The sequence below is a fragment of the Betta splendens genome, chromosome 2 (assembly GCF_900634795.4).
Source record: "Betta splendens chromosome 2, fBetSpl5.4, whole genome shotgun sequence".
Lineage (NCBI taxonomy): Eukaryota > Metazoa > Chordata > Actinopteri > Anabantiformes > Osphronemidae > Betta > Betta splendens.
In genome coordinates, this window is record NC_040882.2 from 13,661,591 (window position 1) to 13,682,715 (window position 21,125).

The window sequence follows — 21,125 nt, forward strand, 5'->3', positions numbered from 1 at the left end:
TGGCATCAAACGCACTCCTGTCACTGTGGCTATTTAATACAGCCCCTATAATACACACTGATGTCAGTTAACCCTTCATTTCCCCTCGTTGGCAGCTAACCCACTCACCAGACAATAACTTTGCAAGACTCAAATAGCTTAGAGATGCATTATTATGTTATCCTGATAATGGTGATCACAGAGGGCTTAAAGCTCCTTTCAAGCTGATTCCCTCTGCTGGTTTTTATGCTCCAAATGTTTTGCACATCCACTCGTGTCCTGAATTCACCAGTGCATGATTATGTCGTTTTACATTTTAGCCCCCCTTCAAATGTTTATTCATTGGTTTTCCAGGGGACCCACTTGTTAACCATCTGCTATCAGCCTGCATTAACCCTCTGTCTCCTGTCGCAACTCACCCCTCCCCCGCACGGCCTCTTTTGCCCATTGTCACGCTTCCACCGTGTCACCACCCCATCGTCATCATCGTCCACGTCTTCATCAGCGTCTAACGACGACGTAACGTCGGCCCACTAGACGCCGTCTGTCATGCTCCGTTTTCGGCCCTGCCAGGGATGCCAGGTAAGGAGTCAGTCATCCCCACCCTTGAGGGACACCAATCATGTCAACGACGCAGCATCACAAATCAGGCCCGACAGCAGAGAGGCACAGGATGGATAGCAGGACAGAAGTGTAGACAGGATGGAGGGAGGGGCTGTGAGCGATATCAACGTGATGAAGGGCAGAGCATGTAGAGGAGAAGATCGTATCTGCGGTGTCCATTTAACAGTGGTTAGGGGGAGATGAGGAGTAAATGGTGGAGAGGCCCAGAGACGTTGTTGAATGAGGCAAAGAGGGAAAAAATAGCTGGAATGTCAGAAGACTTGGATTCTAACAGAGGAAGGCAACGGGCACAGGGGATGTGAACAAGAAACCGGTTTTGACAACAGGTATAAAAAAAGCAGGTAAATAAAACACACCCGGCTCCCTGTCACTCCGTGCAGATGTGTAGCTATAGCTGTTTCCCAGCTACAGTACTTCTATAATTGATTTCCCAGAGAAAGAAGACCATACGGCTCGGCTTCATAATTAACTGACCAATCTTGAGCTCTGGAGAGGGAAGCGAAAGAAAAAAGGAGCATGAGAGGAAACCAGTGAGGCAGGCGGCCTCTTAACGAGCCACTTGAGTGGTTCAAACAGCACAGGACAGGCAGAACTAAGTAGGCAAGAGGAAGACGGGGAGGAGGCATCGCAGCTAGAGAGGTGGAGGGAAGAGACAAAGCCAGCGCAGGAACGAGGAAAACGACTCCTCTGACGTCTCAGACGAGCCTGTTCCTGTTCCTGCTGCTAATGTTTAGATACAGCATCGTTCAGCTTTGCTCCAGTGACAGTTTTGTACATTTTTACTAAATAAAGATCACTGAGAGACGGTGCAGAAAAAGTGCCTTGTGATGTACATATTGAGTATCTCTCTTGTTCAAAAACTCTAGTCAGACAGGTCTAATCTGTCTGAAAAATGCTAATAACTGTGGGAATCGCGCGGTCGTCATCTAGTGCAATCACGACCTTTAGAGCGTTCCTCCTCCAGTAACGCAGGTTCTTGTGCTTTCAGGTCTGTTCCACAGGGCCATAGCTCAGAGTGGAACGGCCATCTCCAGCTGGTCGGTCAACTACCAGCCCCTCAAGTACACCAAGATCCTCGCCCGCAAAGTGGGCTGCACCTACATGGAGACGGCGGACCTCGTTGACTGCCTGAGACGCAAGAACTTCAGGGAGCTGGTGGACCAGGACATCCAGCCGGCGCGCTACCACATTGCCTTCGGCCCGGTGGTGGACGGAGACGTGGTGCCCGACGACCCCGAGATCCTCATGCAGCAGGTGACGAACCGGTGCCGCCGGAACGCGGCTGGTGTTCGATTGTATCGCGCGAGCCAAGCGAGCGCCAAGGTGCGACGGGACAGTGCCGTGGGTGTTAGCGTGACCTTTCTGCTCTGCCGGCAGTGACATTTGCTGCGCGCTGCAGAGTTGAAGTCGCAGCAAAAGGTATTGGAAGTGAAAAGTGGCTTTGTGTGTTGCCACGGTGCCTTCGTGGCGTGTTTTAGTTGCAGCCGCTTATCGAGGTGTGTGGCAGTTCAAGCAGAGGTTGATTGTTTCAGCTCAAAGTCCCTGGAGCTGGTCAGCGTTTTCCACGTTTGCCACAGCTTATTTAGAGGCCGTTCCACAGCCAAACGTGAATGAACAAATACACAATTACCTTCCAGATCTATATTTCTTGGCATAAATGTGAATGAATCTGACCATAAAGAGGATTATACATTCAACATCCTGCTGAGCAAATGCAGCCAACACCTTCTTCTCCTGTTGCACCACCAGGGGGAGTTTCTCAACTATGACATTCTGATTGGAGTGAACCAAGGAGAGGGGCTGAAGTTTGTGGACGACAGCGAGGACAGCGACGGCATCTCAGCCGCAGCATTCGACTACACTATCTCTAACTTTGTTGACAACCTCTACGGATACCCTGAAGGTGAGGGATCACCTCATTCATATACTATTGGTCCTACATTATCACCCACACATATTCTCAAAAATGTGACCTAGTTGTCATATTAAACAATATCATTGTACTTTTGTTTAATATCTTCCCACAAACACAACATACATTATAATATGCATCATAAACCGCAGCACCCACTGATACTGCAAGTCTTTAAACCATCATGGGGGCAGAGAATGAGTGGAGATCAAATGCGAGCCCCGTCAAGTGTGTCAGTCAGGACGGGCATACCAAAGAGCCAGATCGTCTTTCACCACGGAGGGTCTGCGCTTTGGCCTCTGGGGCTCTGTGGGCGCTAATGCTGCCTCTCATCATCCCCCAGGCATCCAGCTCCCAATCACCGTGCTGTTGTTCCTAACAGAGCAGCTCACAAACCCCTCGCAGCAGGCCGCAGTCAAAATACAGGCACATTTGGATAATGCTGTCACGTTCTTTCTCAAGTGCCTGTCTTGCCCTCTGTTGTTCCATCTGTCCTCTCGGTTTCTCTCTCCAGCCTCATCTCGCACGTATACGCTACATACACTACACAACACTCGTCTCCCTTCAGTCTTTCGTCAGGGTATTGCACAGCCTTTTCACTTTTCTATCATTCTATCACTGTTATTACCATGCTCCTACCTTGCAACAACTGTCTCTTTTCTCCCCCTCTTCCTCCCTCCACATCTCATCAGGCAAAGATATCCTGCGGGAGACAATTAAGTTCATGTACACCGACTGGGCAGACAGGGACAATGGCGACATGCGAAGGAAGACGCTGTTAGCTCTATTTACAGACCACCAGTGGGTGGCGCCGGCCGTGGCCACCGCCAAGCTCCACGCTGAGTTCCAGTCTCCCGTTTACTTTTACACGTTCTACCACCACTGCCAGACCGAGACGCGACCCGAATGGGCCGACGCCGCCCACGGGGACGAGATCCCGTACGTGTTCGGCGTGCCGATGATCGGCGCCACAGACCTGTTCCCCTGCAACTTCTCGAAGAACGACGTAATGCTGAGCGCTGTGGTCATGACTTACTGGACCAACTTTGCCAAAACTGGGTAAGCGTGTCTAGAACCCTCATATTTATTGAGTGAAACATCTTTGGTTTACTTGACACCTGTAAGTCTGTCTTCCTCCAGGGATCCCAACCTGCCAGTCCCTCAGGACACCAAGTTCATTCACACCAAGCCCAACCGCTTTGAGGAGGTCATCTGGACCAAGTTTAACTCAAAGGACAAGCAGTACCTCCACATCGGCTTGAAACCTCGCGTTAGAGACAACTACAGGGCCAACAAGGTGGCCTTCTGGCTGGAACTAGTCCCTCACCTCCATAGTCTACACGAGGAGCTCTTTCCCACCACCACTCGCTCGCCCCCAGGCCCCGGCCCGGGCACCCCGAGGTCGTGGCCAAGAACCCCGGGCCCTCGGACAACTCGCCACCCGTACCCCACGTTCCCCTCCGAAACGGAGCCCTATGGCTCTGAGCGCCCGCGCCAGGACCTCTTCCCCGGGGACACCCGGGACTACTCGACGGAGCTGAGCGTAACCGTGGCCGTGGGCGCGTCGCTGCTCTTCCTCAACATCCTGGCTTTCGCCGCCCTCTACTACAAGCGCGACAAGCGGCACGAGATGCGACGCCACCGCCTGTCCCCACAGCGGGGCGGCCCCGCCAACGACCTGGCCCACAGCCAGGAGGAGGAGATCATGTCCCTGCAGATGAAGCACTCGGAGCACGACGCCCACCACGACATGGAGCCCCTTCGGCCTCACGACATCCTCCGGCCGGCCTGCCCGCCCGACTACACCCTGGCGCTGCGCCGCGCCCCCGACGACGTGCCGCTGATGACCCCCAACACCATCACCATGATCCCCAGCACCATCACCAGCATGCAGCCTCTCCACGCCTTCAACACCTTCCCTTCCGCCGGCCACAAGAACACCCTGCCCCACCCCCACTCCACCACCAGGGTATAGTAGGGACTGGAACACAGCGCAGCCCAGGGACCAGGACTTCTGGCTCTGATAATATCTAAAAAAGGAGGCCTCTGGATGCAGGCCTTTATTCTGATCTCTTACTCTATTGATTCCAGCTCCACCTCTTAGCGGACTTGGCAGCTCCTCCACAGGTGGTGTGTGGAGAAGCAACTGAAACACAAGGCAGTGGCTGCTTGGTCTGGGGTGATTCACATCTTTCAGAGAAACTCTTTAAGGAACGTCTGCTGTTTTTAGACAGAATCACGCTGCCGTCGTCAAAGGGACGAATGCTTTTCGCCTTTCGCTGTTTTCTCCTTTTTTACTTTGACGTCACCTCTTTTTTTCTCCCCTGGTGTTCATACATCATTCTATTTTCTACATGTGTCTTATACCTGCTTCCTTCCTCTCATTTGCCATGTCATTATTGCTTCCTCCTGCCAGTGCTCCAAGCTTTCATGAACTATTGAGCTAAAGGAGGGGACGTAGAGTACATTCAGCACAGAAAGCTATGAACACACTGATAACTAATAATCTCATTCTACCAGCATTCTCGGTGCCAAGTACGTGCTGTGTTTGCTTTCTCATCAAGGGAGAAAAAATAAAGAAAATTCTAGTGTTCCTCTTTACTGTCAACTAACAAATACTGTGTGTTCTCATGACAAAGTGCCAAACTGGCCCTCGATTGTGTTTCTTCTATTGTTCCTTTCATCTTCCGTTCCTTTTTTTTTGTTCAAGCATTTGTTTAACTGTTGTTTTTTGTGGAAAGATTTTAAATCAGAAAATATAGTTATAGAGAAATGATATTATATATAGTTATATATAAATGTGTACAAAGGAGAAAGTATATCAAAAGGTTTTGTCAGTGGGGATCTATGCATGAATTCCTTTTAAAGATGATGACGGGGGAAAAGGACACTGTATTTGTCAATGCACGTTTCCCAAGTCTACTCGAATCATGTCCGTCTGCTTTGGAGATCGTTTTTTATTTAACCCCACAGAAAATGAAAAATCACTGGTTCTGTTCACCTGCAACACTCCTTTATTAAAAAAGCAAGAGTATCCAGTCCAGGCTCCATTCACCCTCTCATCCAGTTGTTCTTTAGACCTGCTTCTCCATCCTCCACAGCTGCAGTGAACCCCATCATCCTGCAGTGGCTGTGTTTTCTTTCCATCTGTGACGATCGCTGTTTTTAGGGTAACATGACGTAAAGATCCGTTCTTGTAGCTTGCGTGTACAGAATTATTTTTGTATTTCAGCGAAGGTAAGAAACTGCTCTGCTCTTTAACGTACCCCTTCCTTTTTCTGTCTGCGCTCCTGCACATAAATATTCTGTTTGATGTTTGCTTGAGAGAGTGTGTGTGTCTGTGTGTGAGACATCAGAATACTTTCACACTGGCAAAAGGTTGGGCTCTAATCAGAGAGCGCAGAGAGAGGGAGACAGGATCCAAATGAGCTTCTTCCTCCTCTACACACACACACACACACACACCCACACACACACACACACACCCTCTCCTTTAACGTCACTTCCTCCCTCTCTCGTCGTGTCTCCATCATAACTACCGGGCTGCGACCAACACAAACACCTGACTTCACTGTGTCCGTGCTGTTCCACACAATTTCTGACCTCAGTTCAGCTCTGCTACTATCCTCATATTCAAGGGTTAGTTCACTCAGCCAGACAGGTTTGTGGGCCCATCAGCTATAAATTAAACTCAAAGCACACTGGGGCTAAGCAGTGGACCTTCACGGCCTGCGTCGCAGAGCTGCGAGGTGAAGACGGGGCTCAGTTCTCCTAAACAGGGTAAAAGCCGCACACGTGACGGCTGCCGTGTGGGATTGTGCTCTTTGCTTTGGAGCGAGGATGTGCAGGCTAACGGCTCAGCAGCGCCCCCTGCTGGTCTCTGCGGGACAGTGCGGCGATGCAGCTTAATACTGTACGCGGAGTGAAGTGATGTGAGCCCACATGAACACACAGTAGCCTACATCCAGTGTGAGAGAGGTTAGTCACCGGTGCTGTCTTTGCCTGTGCTCTACTCTAGCTTTAGCCTGTGTGTTTGTTTTCTATTTTATTACTGCCTAACAGGGAGGTGGGGGTCCTGTCTGACACTTTGTTAGTGGAAAAGGGAAATGTGCACAATGTAACACAGAACAAGTGACTCGTGTGTGAGGCAGATGACGAGTAGAAGCTGTGGAACAGGATGGAAATGTGCTGTGGAGAACAGACTGAAAAGAAAGACTCTCAGCCTTAAAGGGAGAACGTGAAGCTGAGGTCATTCTCCACCTTCCTACTCTGTCCTACGGAGGATCTGTCTGGTCAGATCCACACCAACCCTTTTGTACTCACTCCTGTGGATAAGGAGGCAGTGAAGGGGCTGTGAATAAACCTCACCACAACGCAGCTACAGCGACACCACAGGAGGTGGAAACAGGAACCACTCGTTTAGTTTGGTCTTTTTCCATGTCTACTTTATAAGGAACCACTGGAAGGCGCCACTGCCTCAGATTCACTGAGCAAAACGGGCGTGGAGGATAAAAACCAAACTGGGAGTAAGGACACAGATACACAACATCTGGAAGAGGATCTAAACTGTACATTTTTAGGTGTAAGAGTCAAAAACGGGCAAAATATTTGTAAATATAAGTTGTTTTTCTTCTTTTTCTTTGAATGAATGGATGAAATTATTATTTTGTGACCACCAAAGGCAACAGGTGCAGTTTGCAAACAAATGGCCTCAAGCTCAAGGTTTTAGATTCATCACCCAGTAAAACCTGCTCATCATTTTGTGATGTCACATCTTTTTTTATTTGTTCTAATGTTGCCCATGTGGGCGTCCTGTAGCACACAGCTCCTAACCAGGAAAGTCACTGTAGCAGATTTCACCCCCTGCAAACGTCTCCTTTTTTAAAGTCTGGTTTTTGTGGCTTTGATTTAAAAATTACCCAATGTTCCAATTTACTCCTGATGATCTGTGTGATTGTCAGAAGCTACATGTAATATTGTCAGGATATAGTAACTCACCACCTGAGACAAGTCAGTGAGACAGTACTTCACATGTAGCAGTGTTTACACTAAAGTTATGATACTAACTAACGCCCTACAATGGCCAACACACAGACACTGACATGAATCCTCAGCTTGGCCTCTTTTGCAAACTTGCACCTGTTGTCTTGCTTTTCTATTCTTTGTTGAATTCAGAAACCCGAGACCTGAGATGAAGGAAAATGTTAAATAAAGACAATTTAAAAAAAAAGCTTATTGATAAAAAAAGTTAATTAAAACTATATAAATAAATGAGGTGAGGATATTTCTGTTTACTTTAGAAGTTATTATACACTGTATGCTGTGACTCTGATCTGGGAAACATTAAAGACATTCATAGCCAGACGCTGACTCATTGTCTGTATTCAGTAATCAATGAGCTGCACAGGCAGCTTGGATCTCTGGGACTGATCCTCCATTGGAATCATTGGCTACTGTCTTCTGTACTGTAGGTAGGTTTTTGGTAAATCTAAAACCAAACCCTGGCTGTTCTCTTTGGGCGCTGCAGCACTTCCTGGGAGGCTGGGTGTGAGTTTCCTAGTGTGTATATTCTATATGTTTTTCCACTACTATAGCTCTTACTGTAAAACATCTATAAAACTGATCAATATCTCCAAATACCACTTATTTATACCAATATAAACAAAACTGGGGGGCTGTGAGGTGTCTTTTTACTTGTTATAAGCTACACAAGATTGACAGGGCTGGTAGCCAGTAAGAATGGCTGATCGCATTTGGTGAGTGGGTACCTGCTAAAAGGTAGGAATAACAGAGATTGGGATCAGCTCGCCAGTAATATGAACTTTGCATGACGATATTTGAATTTGTATATCGTTTATTTAGCTAGCGATTAGCTTAGCACATGTCGTCTGTGGCTCATAACTCACCACGTGATAACTAGTATGGTGTTTATGTGTGTTGCATAAAGTATTGCTGTGGTAGACCCACAAATGGGTCTCAAACTAGCCCGGGTTGAGCTACAATGTTAACTACATTCTAACAGTCTATCGTATCATATCTTCAGCTGTGGTTGGTTCATCAAATGAACGATCAAATTGGGTCCCCCCACACAAACTCTAATTAGGGTCTATGGGGCGCATAGAGCGCGTGCATTGCAGCGTCCACACATTCACATTCTACATATTGGGCAGAAGGCAAAAAGTAGTACATACAAGTACACCATTTGCATACTTGTTTTAAACTAAAAAGAAAAAAGTATCCTTTATGGTTGCTTTTTTTGCAGATATTGTATATACCAGGATATACTAAACTAAAGTATATTTGAGTGATCAAGTATATTTGGTTTCTACTTACAAGTAAAAAAAAAGAAATTAGTGTTTTTCATCTAGATTTGAAGTTATACTCAAGTATACTTGACTTAAACTGACAAGTATAAACAAAAGTCTAAATATCTGAATGTTAGGTTAAACAACAACACACATGTGGTTCCAGAACTCTAAGTGCAACATCAAAAGACCATCAATACTCTAAGGTTGACACTACCTTAAAATCTTAACAAATTCCTAATCCATCTGTCAATAACCAGACTTCCAGACTGGTTAGTCGATAGTAACAACTATGGACACCATAGTTCTTACCAAGGTCCTCTCCTCATGCTCCACCAAACACCAAAAGATTCAAGTGGACTTTAAAAAAGAATTCAAAAGGACTTTCAGTTTTTCCAAGACTCAAAGTTCTGAATTAGACAGACTGGACCCTTCAGGTGTCCTGAAACTTCAGTGTTTGCCCCTGGTTCTCATGGGGCGGACAGCGTTGACCCCCGGTGGCCCACTCTGACCTCGGGTGCTGTCTCTGTGGCTGCTGCAGCTCTGCCTGGGGGGCTCGGTGTGGGGGCTTGGGTCGCAACACCTGCCCTCCTGGAACTGAAGGTGTGTGGGCCAAATGTGGACAAATTAATTATATATATTTTTTTTAAATGCATTTTTCTGGATTTTTTTTTTTTTGTTATTGTTGTGTTTCTCACTGTTCACATAAACCTACCATAGAAGTTATAGACTAATCATTTCTTTGTTAGTGTCACGTCCGGGCTTTTACACCCGCCCTTTACACTGATAGGACTTCCTGTTTTATTTTGTATACTTCCTGTTTCTCTCAGTTCGGTCCCCGGATCATTCACACACCTGCTAGCAGTTAGTTAATCAACACCGGTATATAGCCTCCATCCCTCACAGACTCCAGTTGCCAGATTGTTGCGTGAGATCACCACTTTCCAGCGTTCCTAGTTTAGCCTTGATGTGTATCGTGTTTCTCGTTCTGACCTCCGACTCTGAGCCTGCCTGATCCTTGTCTGTCTTGATTGATTTCTACTGCCTGTTGCCGACCTTGCCTGCCCGACCACGATTCAACGCCTGACGTTTGGTATTGTACTCACCTATCGTATATGACCTGTGCCTGCTCCTGACTACGCCTCTGCCTGATCCCGTTTAACCTGCTTGATCTTCTGTGTATGACCCTGCCTGGATTTGACTCTGCATATTGGAATAAACTACACTCTTTAACACCAGAAAACCTTGTATTGTGCTGTGCATGTGGGTCCGCCATCTACGCCGCCCTGACAGAACAATCTGGCCAGAAATGGACCCAGCCAGCATCGAGAACCTCCGCGCTGCGCTCGCCGCCCAGGAGCAACGGCTCAGCGAGCAGGAGGAAAGGACCAACTCCGCGCTCCAGAATCTGGCCGAGTGCGCCCGCCGTCAGGAGAACGCAGTGGCGGGACTCGTGGAGGCGGTGGGCCGCCTCGCGTCGGGAAACTCCGATGGCACCGCGCCGATCCAGGTTTCAGCGACCGCAGCGGCAAGTGCACCCGCGGCGACTTCGCCGACTCTTCCTCCGGCACCCGACGCACGCCTCGGTGCCCCTACCCGTTTTTCCGGTGAGTCCGGCGACTGTCGGGCATTTCTCACAATGTGAGATCCACTATGAACTACACGCTCCCGCGTTTCCCACCGAGAGAGCTAAGGTGGCGTACGCGGTTTCGCACCTGACCGGGGAAGCGGAGGCGTGGGCAACGGCAGAATGGCAGAGCGGTTCAACCTGCATGTCGTCTTTTAGAGCTTTTTCAACGGCGTTGAAGCAGATCTTCCAGGAGATCACGCCTGGAAGGGAAGCGGCGCAGAGACTCGTGAACATTCGACAAGGAGGGAGGACCACGGCCAAGTACGCGATCGAGTTTAGGACACTGGCGGCGGAGGCCGGATGGGACGCAACCGCCTTGGGCGACGTGTTCATCCGCGGCCTCTCACGGCACGTGAAGGACTGTCTAGCGGCTCGGGATCTGCCGAGCGACCTGAATACATTGATATCACTGGCCATCCAGATCGACCGACGACTGGGAAGCAGCGAACGAGAGCACCGTGGAAAGGCGGAAGTCTCCACCAGAGGTCAGTGTTTCACCGACGGAGGTTCCCCCTCGCGGGGCTCAGGTACGCCGCCACCACCAGAGGAACCCATGCAGCTGGGACGCGCGCGTCTCACTGAGTCAGAGAAACGACGCCGTCGCTCCCAGGGGTTATGTTTGTATTGCGGACAGCACGGACATTTCGCCAATAAGTGTCCGCTAAAAGACCTGGCTCACCACGAGCACGGAGGATCGTGGTGAGCCAAACCATGTTTGGTAGCGCCTCCGCCCGGTCACTGCCTACAGTCACGCTCTCGTCCAGCTCTCATTCTCTCCAGCAGGCGGTCCTCATCGATTCAGGGGCCGATGCCAGCCTGATGGACGCCAGGTTGGTGGAGAGGATGGGCGTCGCCATCTCCCCGCTCGCGGTGCCGGTGGAAACCACAGCACTGGACGGCCGCAAACTATGGAAGGTGACCCACCACACAGAGGCCGTCACCATGGAGTTTGCAGACGGCCACACGGAACGCATCTATTTCTTGGTGGTGGAGGCATGCTACCACCCGGTGGTGTTGGGCCACACGTGGCTGCGCCGGCACAACCCCAGGCTGGACTGGAGAAGCGGTGAGGTAAGCGAGTGGGACACGGACTGCAGGAGCACTTGTTTTCAGCCCTTGGTGAAGACGGAGGAGCCGCCGACCGGGACTGGTCAGGAAAAAGTGGACCTGACCGGAGTGCCGGCCTGCTACTATGACCTCGCCGCGGTATTCAGTAAGTCCAAGGCCATGTCCCTGCCAACCCACAGGACCCACGACTGTGCCATTAACCTACGGCCCGGCTCCAACCCCCCCAAGGGGAGACTGTTCCAGCTGGCTCCCGCCGAAAGACAGGCGATGAAGGAGTATCTGGACTCAGCGTTGGCTACAGTGGGAAAGAAGGATGGCACGCTCCGACCATGCATAGACTATCGCGGCCTCAACGACATTACCTTTCGGGACTCGTACCCTCTTCCCCTCCTCCACTCTGCGTTTGAGCTACTGTCGGGAGCCAAGTGGTTCACAAAATTGGATCTACGGAACGCATACCACTTGGTTCGCATCAGAGAAGGGGACGAGTGGAAGACGGCATTCAACACCCCAAACGGCCACTATGAGTACCTGGTGATGCCGTTCGGCCTCACCAACGCCCCCGCCGTCTTCCAGTCGTTTGTTAACGAAGTATTGGGCCCAATGATTAACAGATTTGCATTTGTGTATCTTGACGACATCTTGATTTTTTCTAGTACTGAGGAGGAACACCAGAGTCACGTCCGCCAGGTCCTAAAGAAACTGTTAGAACATCGGCTCTTCGTAAGAGCTGAAAAGTGTGAGTTTCACGTCAGCACCGTGTCATTTCTGGGTTTCATCGTGTCACAGGGCCGGATCCAAATGGACCCGGCTAAAACCAAGGCGGTAGAAGATTGGCCGACGCCCCAATGTCGGAGGGACGTGCAGCGCTTCCTCGGGTTTGCCAACTTCTACCGCCGCTTCATCCGGCGGTTCAGCAGTATCGTAGCCCCCCTGCACAGACTCACCTCTCTGAAGGCTCTGTTCCAGTGGTCGGAAGAAGCAGAGTCGGCCTTCCAGCACCTTAAACAGAGTTTCACCACCGCTCCCGTGCTTCGCATGCCGGATCCAGAGTGCCAGTTCGTGGTGGAGGTCGACGCCTCGGATTCGGGGGTAGGAGCGGTGCTCTCCCAGCGCGATCCAGACGGAGGTAGGCTACATCCCTGTGCATTCATGTCCCGCAAATTATCTCCCGCGGAACGGAACTATGATATCGGGAACCGGGAGCTGCTAGCTGTTAAGACAGCATTGGAGGAGTAGAGACACTGGCTGGAGGGGACGGCGCAGCCTTTCTTGGTCTACACCGACCACAAAAATCTTGAATACATCAAGACCGCGAAGAGGCTAAACTCCCGCCAGGCCCGCCGGGCGCTGTTCTTCAGCCGCTTCCATTTCCACCTGTCATACCGCCCAGGCTCGAAGAATACGAAACCGGACGCTCTCTCCCGGCTCCATGACCATCTAGACGCCCCAGTGGAACTGGAGCACATCCTGCCGGCAGGGTGCCTGGTGGGGGCAGTTACGTGGCCGGTGGAGAGACGGGTCCAGGAGGCCACCCAGGGCCTTCCCAGGCCTCCTGCATGTCCCCCCAACCGTCTGTTTGTTCCCCCAGGTCTTAGAGGGGAGGTGATCCATTGGGCCCACGCGTCTGCCATTAGCTGCCACCCCGGGGCACCCCGCACCACGTTCAGGGTGGGCAAACGGTTCTGGTGGCCATCCATGAAATCGGACGTCCGGGAGTACGTGGCCGGATGTCCCACATGCTCGATGCATAAACCGTCCCACCAGCGACCCGCCGGCCTCCTGCGACCGTTACCAGTCCCACATCGGCCGTGGTCGCACGTGGCGCTGGATTTCGTCACCGGGTTACCACCCTCGGCAGGTAACCGGGTCGTCATGACCGTAGTGGACCGTTTCTCTAAGTGCGTGCATTTCATTCCTCTGCCCAGACTCCCCTCAGCCAGGCAGACGGCCCAAGCCATGTTGGACCATGTCTTCCGCCTACATGGATTTCCGCAGGACATTGTGTCGGACTGTGGACCCCAGTTCGTGTCCCGTTTCTGGAGGGAGTTCTGCTCACTTCTGGGGGCAGAGGTCAGCCTCTCCTCTGGATACCACCCGGAGACCAACGGCCAGACGGAGAGGGCCAACCAACAGTTGGAGGTGGGACTACGATTGTTGGCAACGAAGAGCCCCGGGACGTGGTCCCGGAAGTTGATATGGGTCGAGTTCGCCCACACTACCCTGCCTTGCGCCTCCACGGGTTTGACACCTTTCCAGTGTGCTTATGGCTTCCAGCCCCCTATGTTTCCGTCCTTAGAAAAGGAGGTCCACGTCCCCTCGGCCCATGCTTTGTTACGGCGGTGTCGACAGACATGGCTCAGAGCCCGGAGGACGATGCTCCAGGCCCAGGCCCGCTACAAGGAGGCAGCAGACCGCAAGAGGTCCCCGGCACCCACGTATGAAGTGGGCGACCAGATCTGGCTATCCACGAAGGACCTGCGGCTCCCGGGATCTCCACGTAGGTTGACTCCACGGTTCATTGGTCCATACAGTATCGCTCGAGTGATTAACCCCGTGGCCATGAGACTCTCGTTGCCCAGGTTCATGAAAGTGCACCCTACCTTCCACGTCAGTCGGCTCAAGCCCCAGCGCTCCTGTCCTCTGGTCCCACCATCCCAGCCTCCACCTCCGCCTCGGGTGGTGGATGGCCACCCGGTCTACTCGGTGCGGGACCTTCTCGACTGCAGGCGCCGGGGCCGCGGGTTCCAATACCTGGTCGACTGGAAAGGCTACGGGGCGGACGAGAGGTCCTGCGTCCCGGCTCGGGACATCCTGGACCGCTCGCTCATCCGGGACTTCCATCGGGCGCATCCGGAAGCTCCCGCCCCGGACGAGCTCCGCCGGGACACTGAGGCTGACACTGTAACAGGGTATGAATACTCATAGCAGTGGTTAGTAGACACTTGTATGCTCTAAATGTGCTGTACTGTATGTGGTCTACTTCATGCTGGCATGCAAGTAAATATTTGAAATGGATCACGCACAAGCTCTGTAGATTTCTATGAAGATTTCCAAAACATTGGCCACATGCAGACAAATATGCATAAAACACTATTAATAAGCAGCATATACTACTTTACCAAGACTCAGTCAAACATTATATTTCTATTATATAGTGACCTAAAACCATTAAATCAGTTATGTCAGTACAGTATGATATAGTCAGCATGATTGTACGGTACTATTGGCTGTAGTAGTAAAATGTGAAGCACTACAGTGGCTTGTTATAAGTCTTTCTCAGACTCTTTTCTGCCTGCTCACGCGTGATTTTGTACCAAGCATCAGGAATATCAGCAGGCTCTGCTTCATATTGTTCTGCAAACCTTGTGCTGAACTTTGCCATCACATATTTCCAGTAATCTGATGCCTGATAACTTGAATCTGGCGGAATATTCCACTCTGGGTGAATTTCTCTGTACTTCTTGTAAGGGTGCCATTCACCATTTGTAGCAGCAGATCTAAAGCGGCAATCACTGACCACCAAAGATGTGCATATGTCAGTCACAAGTTTCTTTGTCCCATCCCAGCTGTATCTACCCAAACCTTCTGGTTGATGCAGTGACACAAAGTGCACAGTGTGTTGCGTTGCTCCAGCCTCACAGGGTGATTTGCAGAAAGGACACTGTTTTCCACATCCTATCAGTTTGGTGAAAAGCTCATTCTGAGGCTTCAAATAAAGTCGTTTGAGTTTTGTTATAATGTCTAATGTTGTAAACTCATCTCTAAGTGTTTGTGCCATGTCCTTCACACAATCTGTGAGAGAGTCAGCAAACTGGTCTTTGTCAGCGTTATTGAGAATCATGAAAGCACGAAGGGCATCCTGGGGAATGACCAGTTTATCACCAAGTTCTCTACAGATATTTTCAACAAACATCTTCAAGTCAATGTTCTTCTCTGTTTTAGCCTTGATGGCAGCATTTATGCTGTTGATACTTGACTGAAGATGCTGATCCTCAAACCACCAACCATCAGAGAAGTGACTCACTATTTGTTCAAAAATCCAGTTTTTAACGTATTCCTCATAGGAGTAAATGTACTTGTAATAGCTCTCAAATTGATCCTTTGCAAGTAAATCCTGTAAAACTGAAAATTGGAAGAACATCCGTGTACTGAACTGCTGCATCGTCATCATTTCACCAATGATATCTGGACCTAGGGAACGTTTGACAAAGTCTTCGACTGCAGGCTTCAAACATTGGTTGGTGAATTCTTCTGCCTTCTTCTGACACTGGTCTCGTTCATGGAACAGATCTTTGAAATCAGCACAGAACTTGTCCTTGTTTTGGTTCAGACATGTGTGAGGATCACTCATATGAAGAAACTCTTCGTGCATTTTCTGAAAGTTTCTGGCTGCAAATCCACAGATGTGCTGTTTTAGAGAAACTTCAAATGTGATGTTTGTGTCAACATCTTGATTGTTTTGTAGTTGACCATCAATCAGGTGCAGAATCTCCTGGATGTCAGTTTCATGGTAATTTGTATGTTTTGACATTTTTTCCATTACAACCTCTTCACAAGCGCCTATGATGCTGTCGGCCAATTTTTGTAGCAGCAATACATGATCTTTATAATTTATCATCTTGCTCATTTTATGAATAAAGTTTTTCCAGAATCCTTCGACTGTTACTTTGAAAGGCTCAAATCCACAATCTTCAAGTCGTCTTTGACTTAACAGTTCACATGCATGGCTCCCTTTATGTGACAGGTTAAGTCTCGGGCAGTTGGAGACACTGGTAAAGATGTTTTGGGGCTCTAGTTTAGAAAATGTCAACGTGCTCACTGTTTGTTTCCACATCTTGTCAAACTCTTTGTCCAGTTCTTTATTTGTCATCTGGACATTTTTCTTCTGACATTCATCAATCAGTGAACTCACTGCTTTTTCTATTTCTTTTGTGTGGTTCTTCTTGATTTTGTCAACTTCTCTCATTCCCTGTTTGATTTCAGCTGCTGCTGTGAGCTGATTAAACACAGAGTTCTCTATTTCTTTTCGAAGGCTCTTTGCACTGTTTGAAAATTCTTCTCTGTATCCTTCAACCAGATAGACGTGACCCTCTGTCTGCTCAAAGTACTATGTCAGATTGTCCAGAAGCTTTTTCTCCCAGTAAATCAGTTTAGTGCAAGATTCAGTTTTTAAAGATGTTAGAAGTTCTCTGATGTCAGACATCTCAGATTTTGCAGCAACTGTACCAAAGTTAGATATCCTTGTTTGAGCTTGTGTGACCCATGTGTACATGTCCTTTTTGAATTCCCATTCCCATTTGTTGAACTCTGTGCAGAGCTTCATGTACGCATCAGCTACTAGACTGTTTCTGAAGCTGAAGATGAAGTTTTCATGTTTAACTGCATTCCACAGGCTTCTGATCCACTCTGTAAACTCCATGATATTGTTACCTGATGACTGATGATTCCCCAGTAACTGGATCACATTTTTCTTGAGGTCATAAACAGCTTCGCTGTAGCCTGCGTTGACTGGAGCCATTGGTGGGTTTCCATTCCAGAGTCCAGGAATGTACCAGTTCCCAGTGTCTGGATCATACTCCATTACATCAGTGAAGCTCTTGTTCTTCTCTTTCTTTTCCATCCTGGCTGCTGCCTGGGTCATTTCATTTAACTGTTGCACCAACAGTTTCCTGTCTCCTAAGTTCTTCTCATGAGCTGAAACATCTGAAACATTCTGGTGAACAAACTGGCATTTAGGTTTTTTACCGACCTCTTTCATCCTGAGAAAAGCGTGAACCACTATCTGCAGAATGTCTTTCATATCTGTTGAATTCTCCATAGCGATGTTGACAATAGTGATGTCACTCAAACCCACAACAAGTGTTGCCAGCTCGTTGTCGTGTTCATAGCTGTTATCGAGTTGTGCAAGTTCTGGTGACTTCAAGCCCTCAGTGTCAATGATCACCATGAAGTCACAGTTGAGGACTGTTTTAACATCCTCATTGATTCTGATGAGCAGCATGAAAGCACCTCGAGTGCATCGACCGCTGCTGACGGCAAACTGAACTCCAAACATGGTGTTGAGCAGAGTGGACTTTCCTGTGCTCTGAACTCCAAGAACTGTGACGACCAGAACCTTGTTCTTAGGAGACACCATCTCATTGAGCTGAGACAGAACATCACTCACCCATCTGAGAGGTATGTTGGATGCATCTCCATCTACAAGCTCAACAGCAAATCCATCAAGCAGCAGCTGTGCACAGAGTTTGGGCAGATGCTGGAGCTGTTGACGTGATGGGTTTGTTTCTGGAAGACAAAGTGAAGCTCCATAGATTTGACCCATTTCACAGAAAAAGTGTTCAGTTCCCAGTGAGCTGCTGGACAGTTGTTTGTCAATGTTTCAGAAATTAACTTTTGTAATTTTTTATATTTTCAGAACCAAGTTCTACAAGGTGTATGAAATATTATTTTGTGAAAATTCCTACTGACTTCTAATCAAACAATCACTGACTAACAGGACCAATGAGAAGGTTGATGTTTTTTTACAGTCATGCTGATGTGTACAATTTCTGGAATCCCTCTAGTGTAAAATTCCCAAACTGAAGTCTAAAAAAGGTACTGGAAAACATTCTGACTGAGCTCAGTGGGAAAACTACCTGACATTATAGTTTTACCAGTTTTGGCTGGGTTTTACAGTAGCTTACACCCGGCTTGTCTTTGCAAATCCACAGCATTACGTAAAAGCAAAATTGCAGTCACAAACGCAAAATTAGTGTTTCTTTGAATACAGCTGTTGCAAAAAGTATTCCATTCTGTTTTTTGCTGTGTGGCATTAGTGGGGTATTTACAGACACGTTTTGTCAAAGTTACTTACTTATATTGACCATGACTATTTTTTAAAAGGTGAGGTTAATAGACACTGTTCTACTGTATAACAGGAGCAGTGACCAACTTTGTTGTTCTCTAACACTTCATCTGCACTTGTGTTGGTGACTTTTAAGGGACATTACACATTACACATCCTCACTGTAGTCTAAAAAAAGTCATGTCTCAAAAATTCACTGATTTCCTCACGAGGAACACCATTTTGTCACCACAAATGTTTTCAAATGTAGGTTCCCTAAATATTAGTTATAATGGGCCTCACACTGCACTGAATGGTTATTAAAAGTGTTGACCATCAATTCCAATGGCACCAACATTGGTATTATTGTTTATTTTGATCATAACGTATTAGTATTTAGTCAAAGTGGAAAAAAATTACACTAATAAATTGGGTGTGATCCCTTTTAGGTGAGGAGGAAAAGTATTCAAAGATTGATTCTGTAAACCCGTCAGAGAGAAACTAATAGCTAAGCCACTAAGAGCTCCAAACTCTTGGAAAGTAGTTGGAGTGAGCGCTCTCTCTGCTCTCGTCAAATATCACATCTTAGACGTATTTTCCGTTTGTTAGCTAGCTTCAGCAGTAAGAAGGAGAAACGGTAGCAGCTCATGTTCTACAACTTAATATAATGCACGAAACGAACCGTGTGTGTTCGCTGGCTCTGTAGCAGCACTTAGTGCACGCGGTGTCGGCTTTGAAAGTAGCGCTAACATTATACTGCAAGGAAGCTCCGTGAGTAAACAAACCTTTTATTCAATTTTTTTAAGTTATTGTGGCCTCTTTTTCTCTCTTTCTGCTTTGTTAAACCTTTCTTTTCGTTTCCGATGGCTGGATTTATGCTTCGTTGACCGCAAGGACATTGCTGCTTTAACCTTTGACGATCTGACGTCTTACTCAGTGGCAAATCTATAGGATCCAGTTGAACAGCTCAGGGCGCCAAATTGGCCAGAACCGCCGCCGCACATACCATATTGACATGTATGTTTTTCTGATGGTCAAAATTTTAGTTTTTATCACCTTTTCTGTTAATCTTTTAATGATTTCTCAACTTTTTAATCTTTGTCATTGTTTTGTTACAGTCAACTTTTCGAATTAATTGTCTTATTCTTGTTTCAGTCAACTCTAAAGAAAGCTCAAATCACCTACATTTAGTTGGTCCGCAGCTGATAAGTTTCCCTCGGAACGCGTGACTTACTGTACAGTACAGGACTGGTCCAAAGCAGAGCAAGGTGTAAAGTAAAACAAAACAAGCTTTGGCCTAACCTGAGGATACAGCACACAGTACCTGGACATGATTATCAGTGTCAACTTAAAACCAAACAGATCTGACAACAATGGCATATGACAATGTCAGGGTTCTTTGTTGTTTCACGGCGGCTTGCATCCTTAAAGTGGCATCTGCCATATCCTACTCACACCCTCTTCCCTAACACAGTGACAGGCAAAGACTTAAACAGAGCATTCAATCCTCTCCCTGATTTTCCAGTTTCCAACACACTTCTTAAACACTCATCTTTCACTCCTTCGTCCCTCATACTCCTCACCATTACCTTTTTACTCCTGTATTTGACACATTTCAGAAGGACATGCTCCACTACCTCCACCTCACCACAAAACTCATGTTGCCCATTCCATGTCTCCCAATCCATGTAAAGTGGTATTCAGATATGTATGTCCAATTCTTAACCTACCTAAAACAACTTGCTCTCTTCTCCCTCTTCCACCTGCTCCTTCATCTTTCTCCATGTTCTCCTGTACACTATAGAGCTTCCGTCCATTACCCTCTTTATCCCAATTTCTGCCACTTCTTTATAATATTCTCAGAAACTATGCTTTTCCCATTGACCTTTCGACAGTTTAACATTTTCTTCAACCTCCTCTTGCTCTGTTGCATTTTTCTAGTTAATAAATCCAAAACGTCAAATAAAACTTCCTGATGATACTTTGCTCTTATCCCCTATAAAGACTTTAATACTAACACAGAATCAGTACAGATTAAAGCCCTCTTCCACCCGCTAGGCTCCTCCCACCTCAGTGCCACCCTGATCACAACCAACTCTGCAAACACGGTCAAATCGTCTGAAGTTCTGACCCTGACTTTAGTTCCCACAGCTGCAATGGTTTTCCCTGATTTTTGACCTTTTGACCCATCTGTAAACATCAGAACATATTTTCAGTACTTCATCTTTGCTATATACTCTACTATATACTCTACTCATGAACTACATTAATATCTTCTTCTCGCCTTTTCTTCTCCTAAAAACCAAATCCACCCTCTCTTAGACCCACCCAACCTCTTTCAGCCTCCATAGAGGACGTTTGGTGATATAATTACCCATTTCCTGCTCTCTTGCAGTCTGCTATTTCCTGTTTTATTTTTTGACACTTCCTGTTTAGTTCTCTTGTAGTCCACTCCAGTATTACTAATAATCATGTGACTTCACAGCTGCAGCCAATCAGTCTTTAGTCATGTACTTAATCTCCAGCACTCACCTTGTTCCAGTGCCAGGTTGTTACATATTTCAACCTGCATGGCGGCGTTCGTCCAGTTACCTTGCCAGTGTATGATCTTGCTCTTGTTTTTGACCTCACCAATCCTACCTATCATCCTTCTCTTTCAAACCTATCAAAGAGTTCACAGCAGTTTTTTTCCATCTGAGACTGAGTAGCACGACTCCTGTGTCTACTTTTAGGACACAGACTGGAGATGTTTTAACTGCTCTGATACAAATTCTCAGAGCA

At 47.8% G+C, this 21,125-nt stretch overlaps 2 protein-coding genes across 5 annotated transcripts in view; one reads left to right on the forward strand and one right to left on the reverse strand.

Annotated features, from left to right (window-relative positions):
* The window catches only part of LOC114842173 (neuroligin-2-like), a 315,730-nt gene extending 307,851 nt beyond the window's left edge, over window positions 1-7,879 (forward strand). For all 4 annotated transcript variants that reach the window (XM_029127784.3, XM_055506120.1, XM_055506121.1 and 1 more), the window contains 4 exons: window positions 1,592-1,857; window positions 2,353-2,506; window positions 3,208-3,574; window positions 3,656-7,879. In XM_029127784.3, the coding sequence (XP_028983617.1) occupies window positions 1,592-1,857; window positions 2,353-2,506; window positions 3,208-3,574; window positions 3,656-4,490 (1,622 nt within the window). In that variant the 3' untranslated portion in view covers window positions 4,491-7,879. The remainder of the gene's footprint in view (window positions 1-1,591; window positions 1,858-2,352; window positions 2,507-3,207; window positions 3,575-3,655) is intronic.
* Window positions 7,880-16,372: 8,493 nt separating this feature from the next.
* On the reverse strand, window positions 16,373-17,828 carry LOC114851125 (interferon-induced very large GTPase 1-like). The gene has a single exon (XM_029142704.3). The coding sequence runs from the start codon at window positions 17,655-17,657 to the stop codon at window positions 16,629-16,631; it is 1,029 nt and encodes a 342-aa protein (XP_028998537.1). The 5' UTR covers window positions 17,658-17,828; the 3' UTR covers window positions 16,373-16,628.
* Window positions 17,829-21,125: the final 3,297 nt, after the last annotated feature.

What these genes read in the sequence shown, in the direction of transcription:
- LOC114851125 (XM_029142704.3), bottom strand. Translation starts at nt 17,657, where the DNA reads ATGGTGTCTCCTAAGAACAAGGTTCTGGTCGTCACAGTTCTTGGAGTT.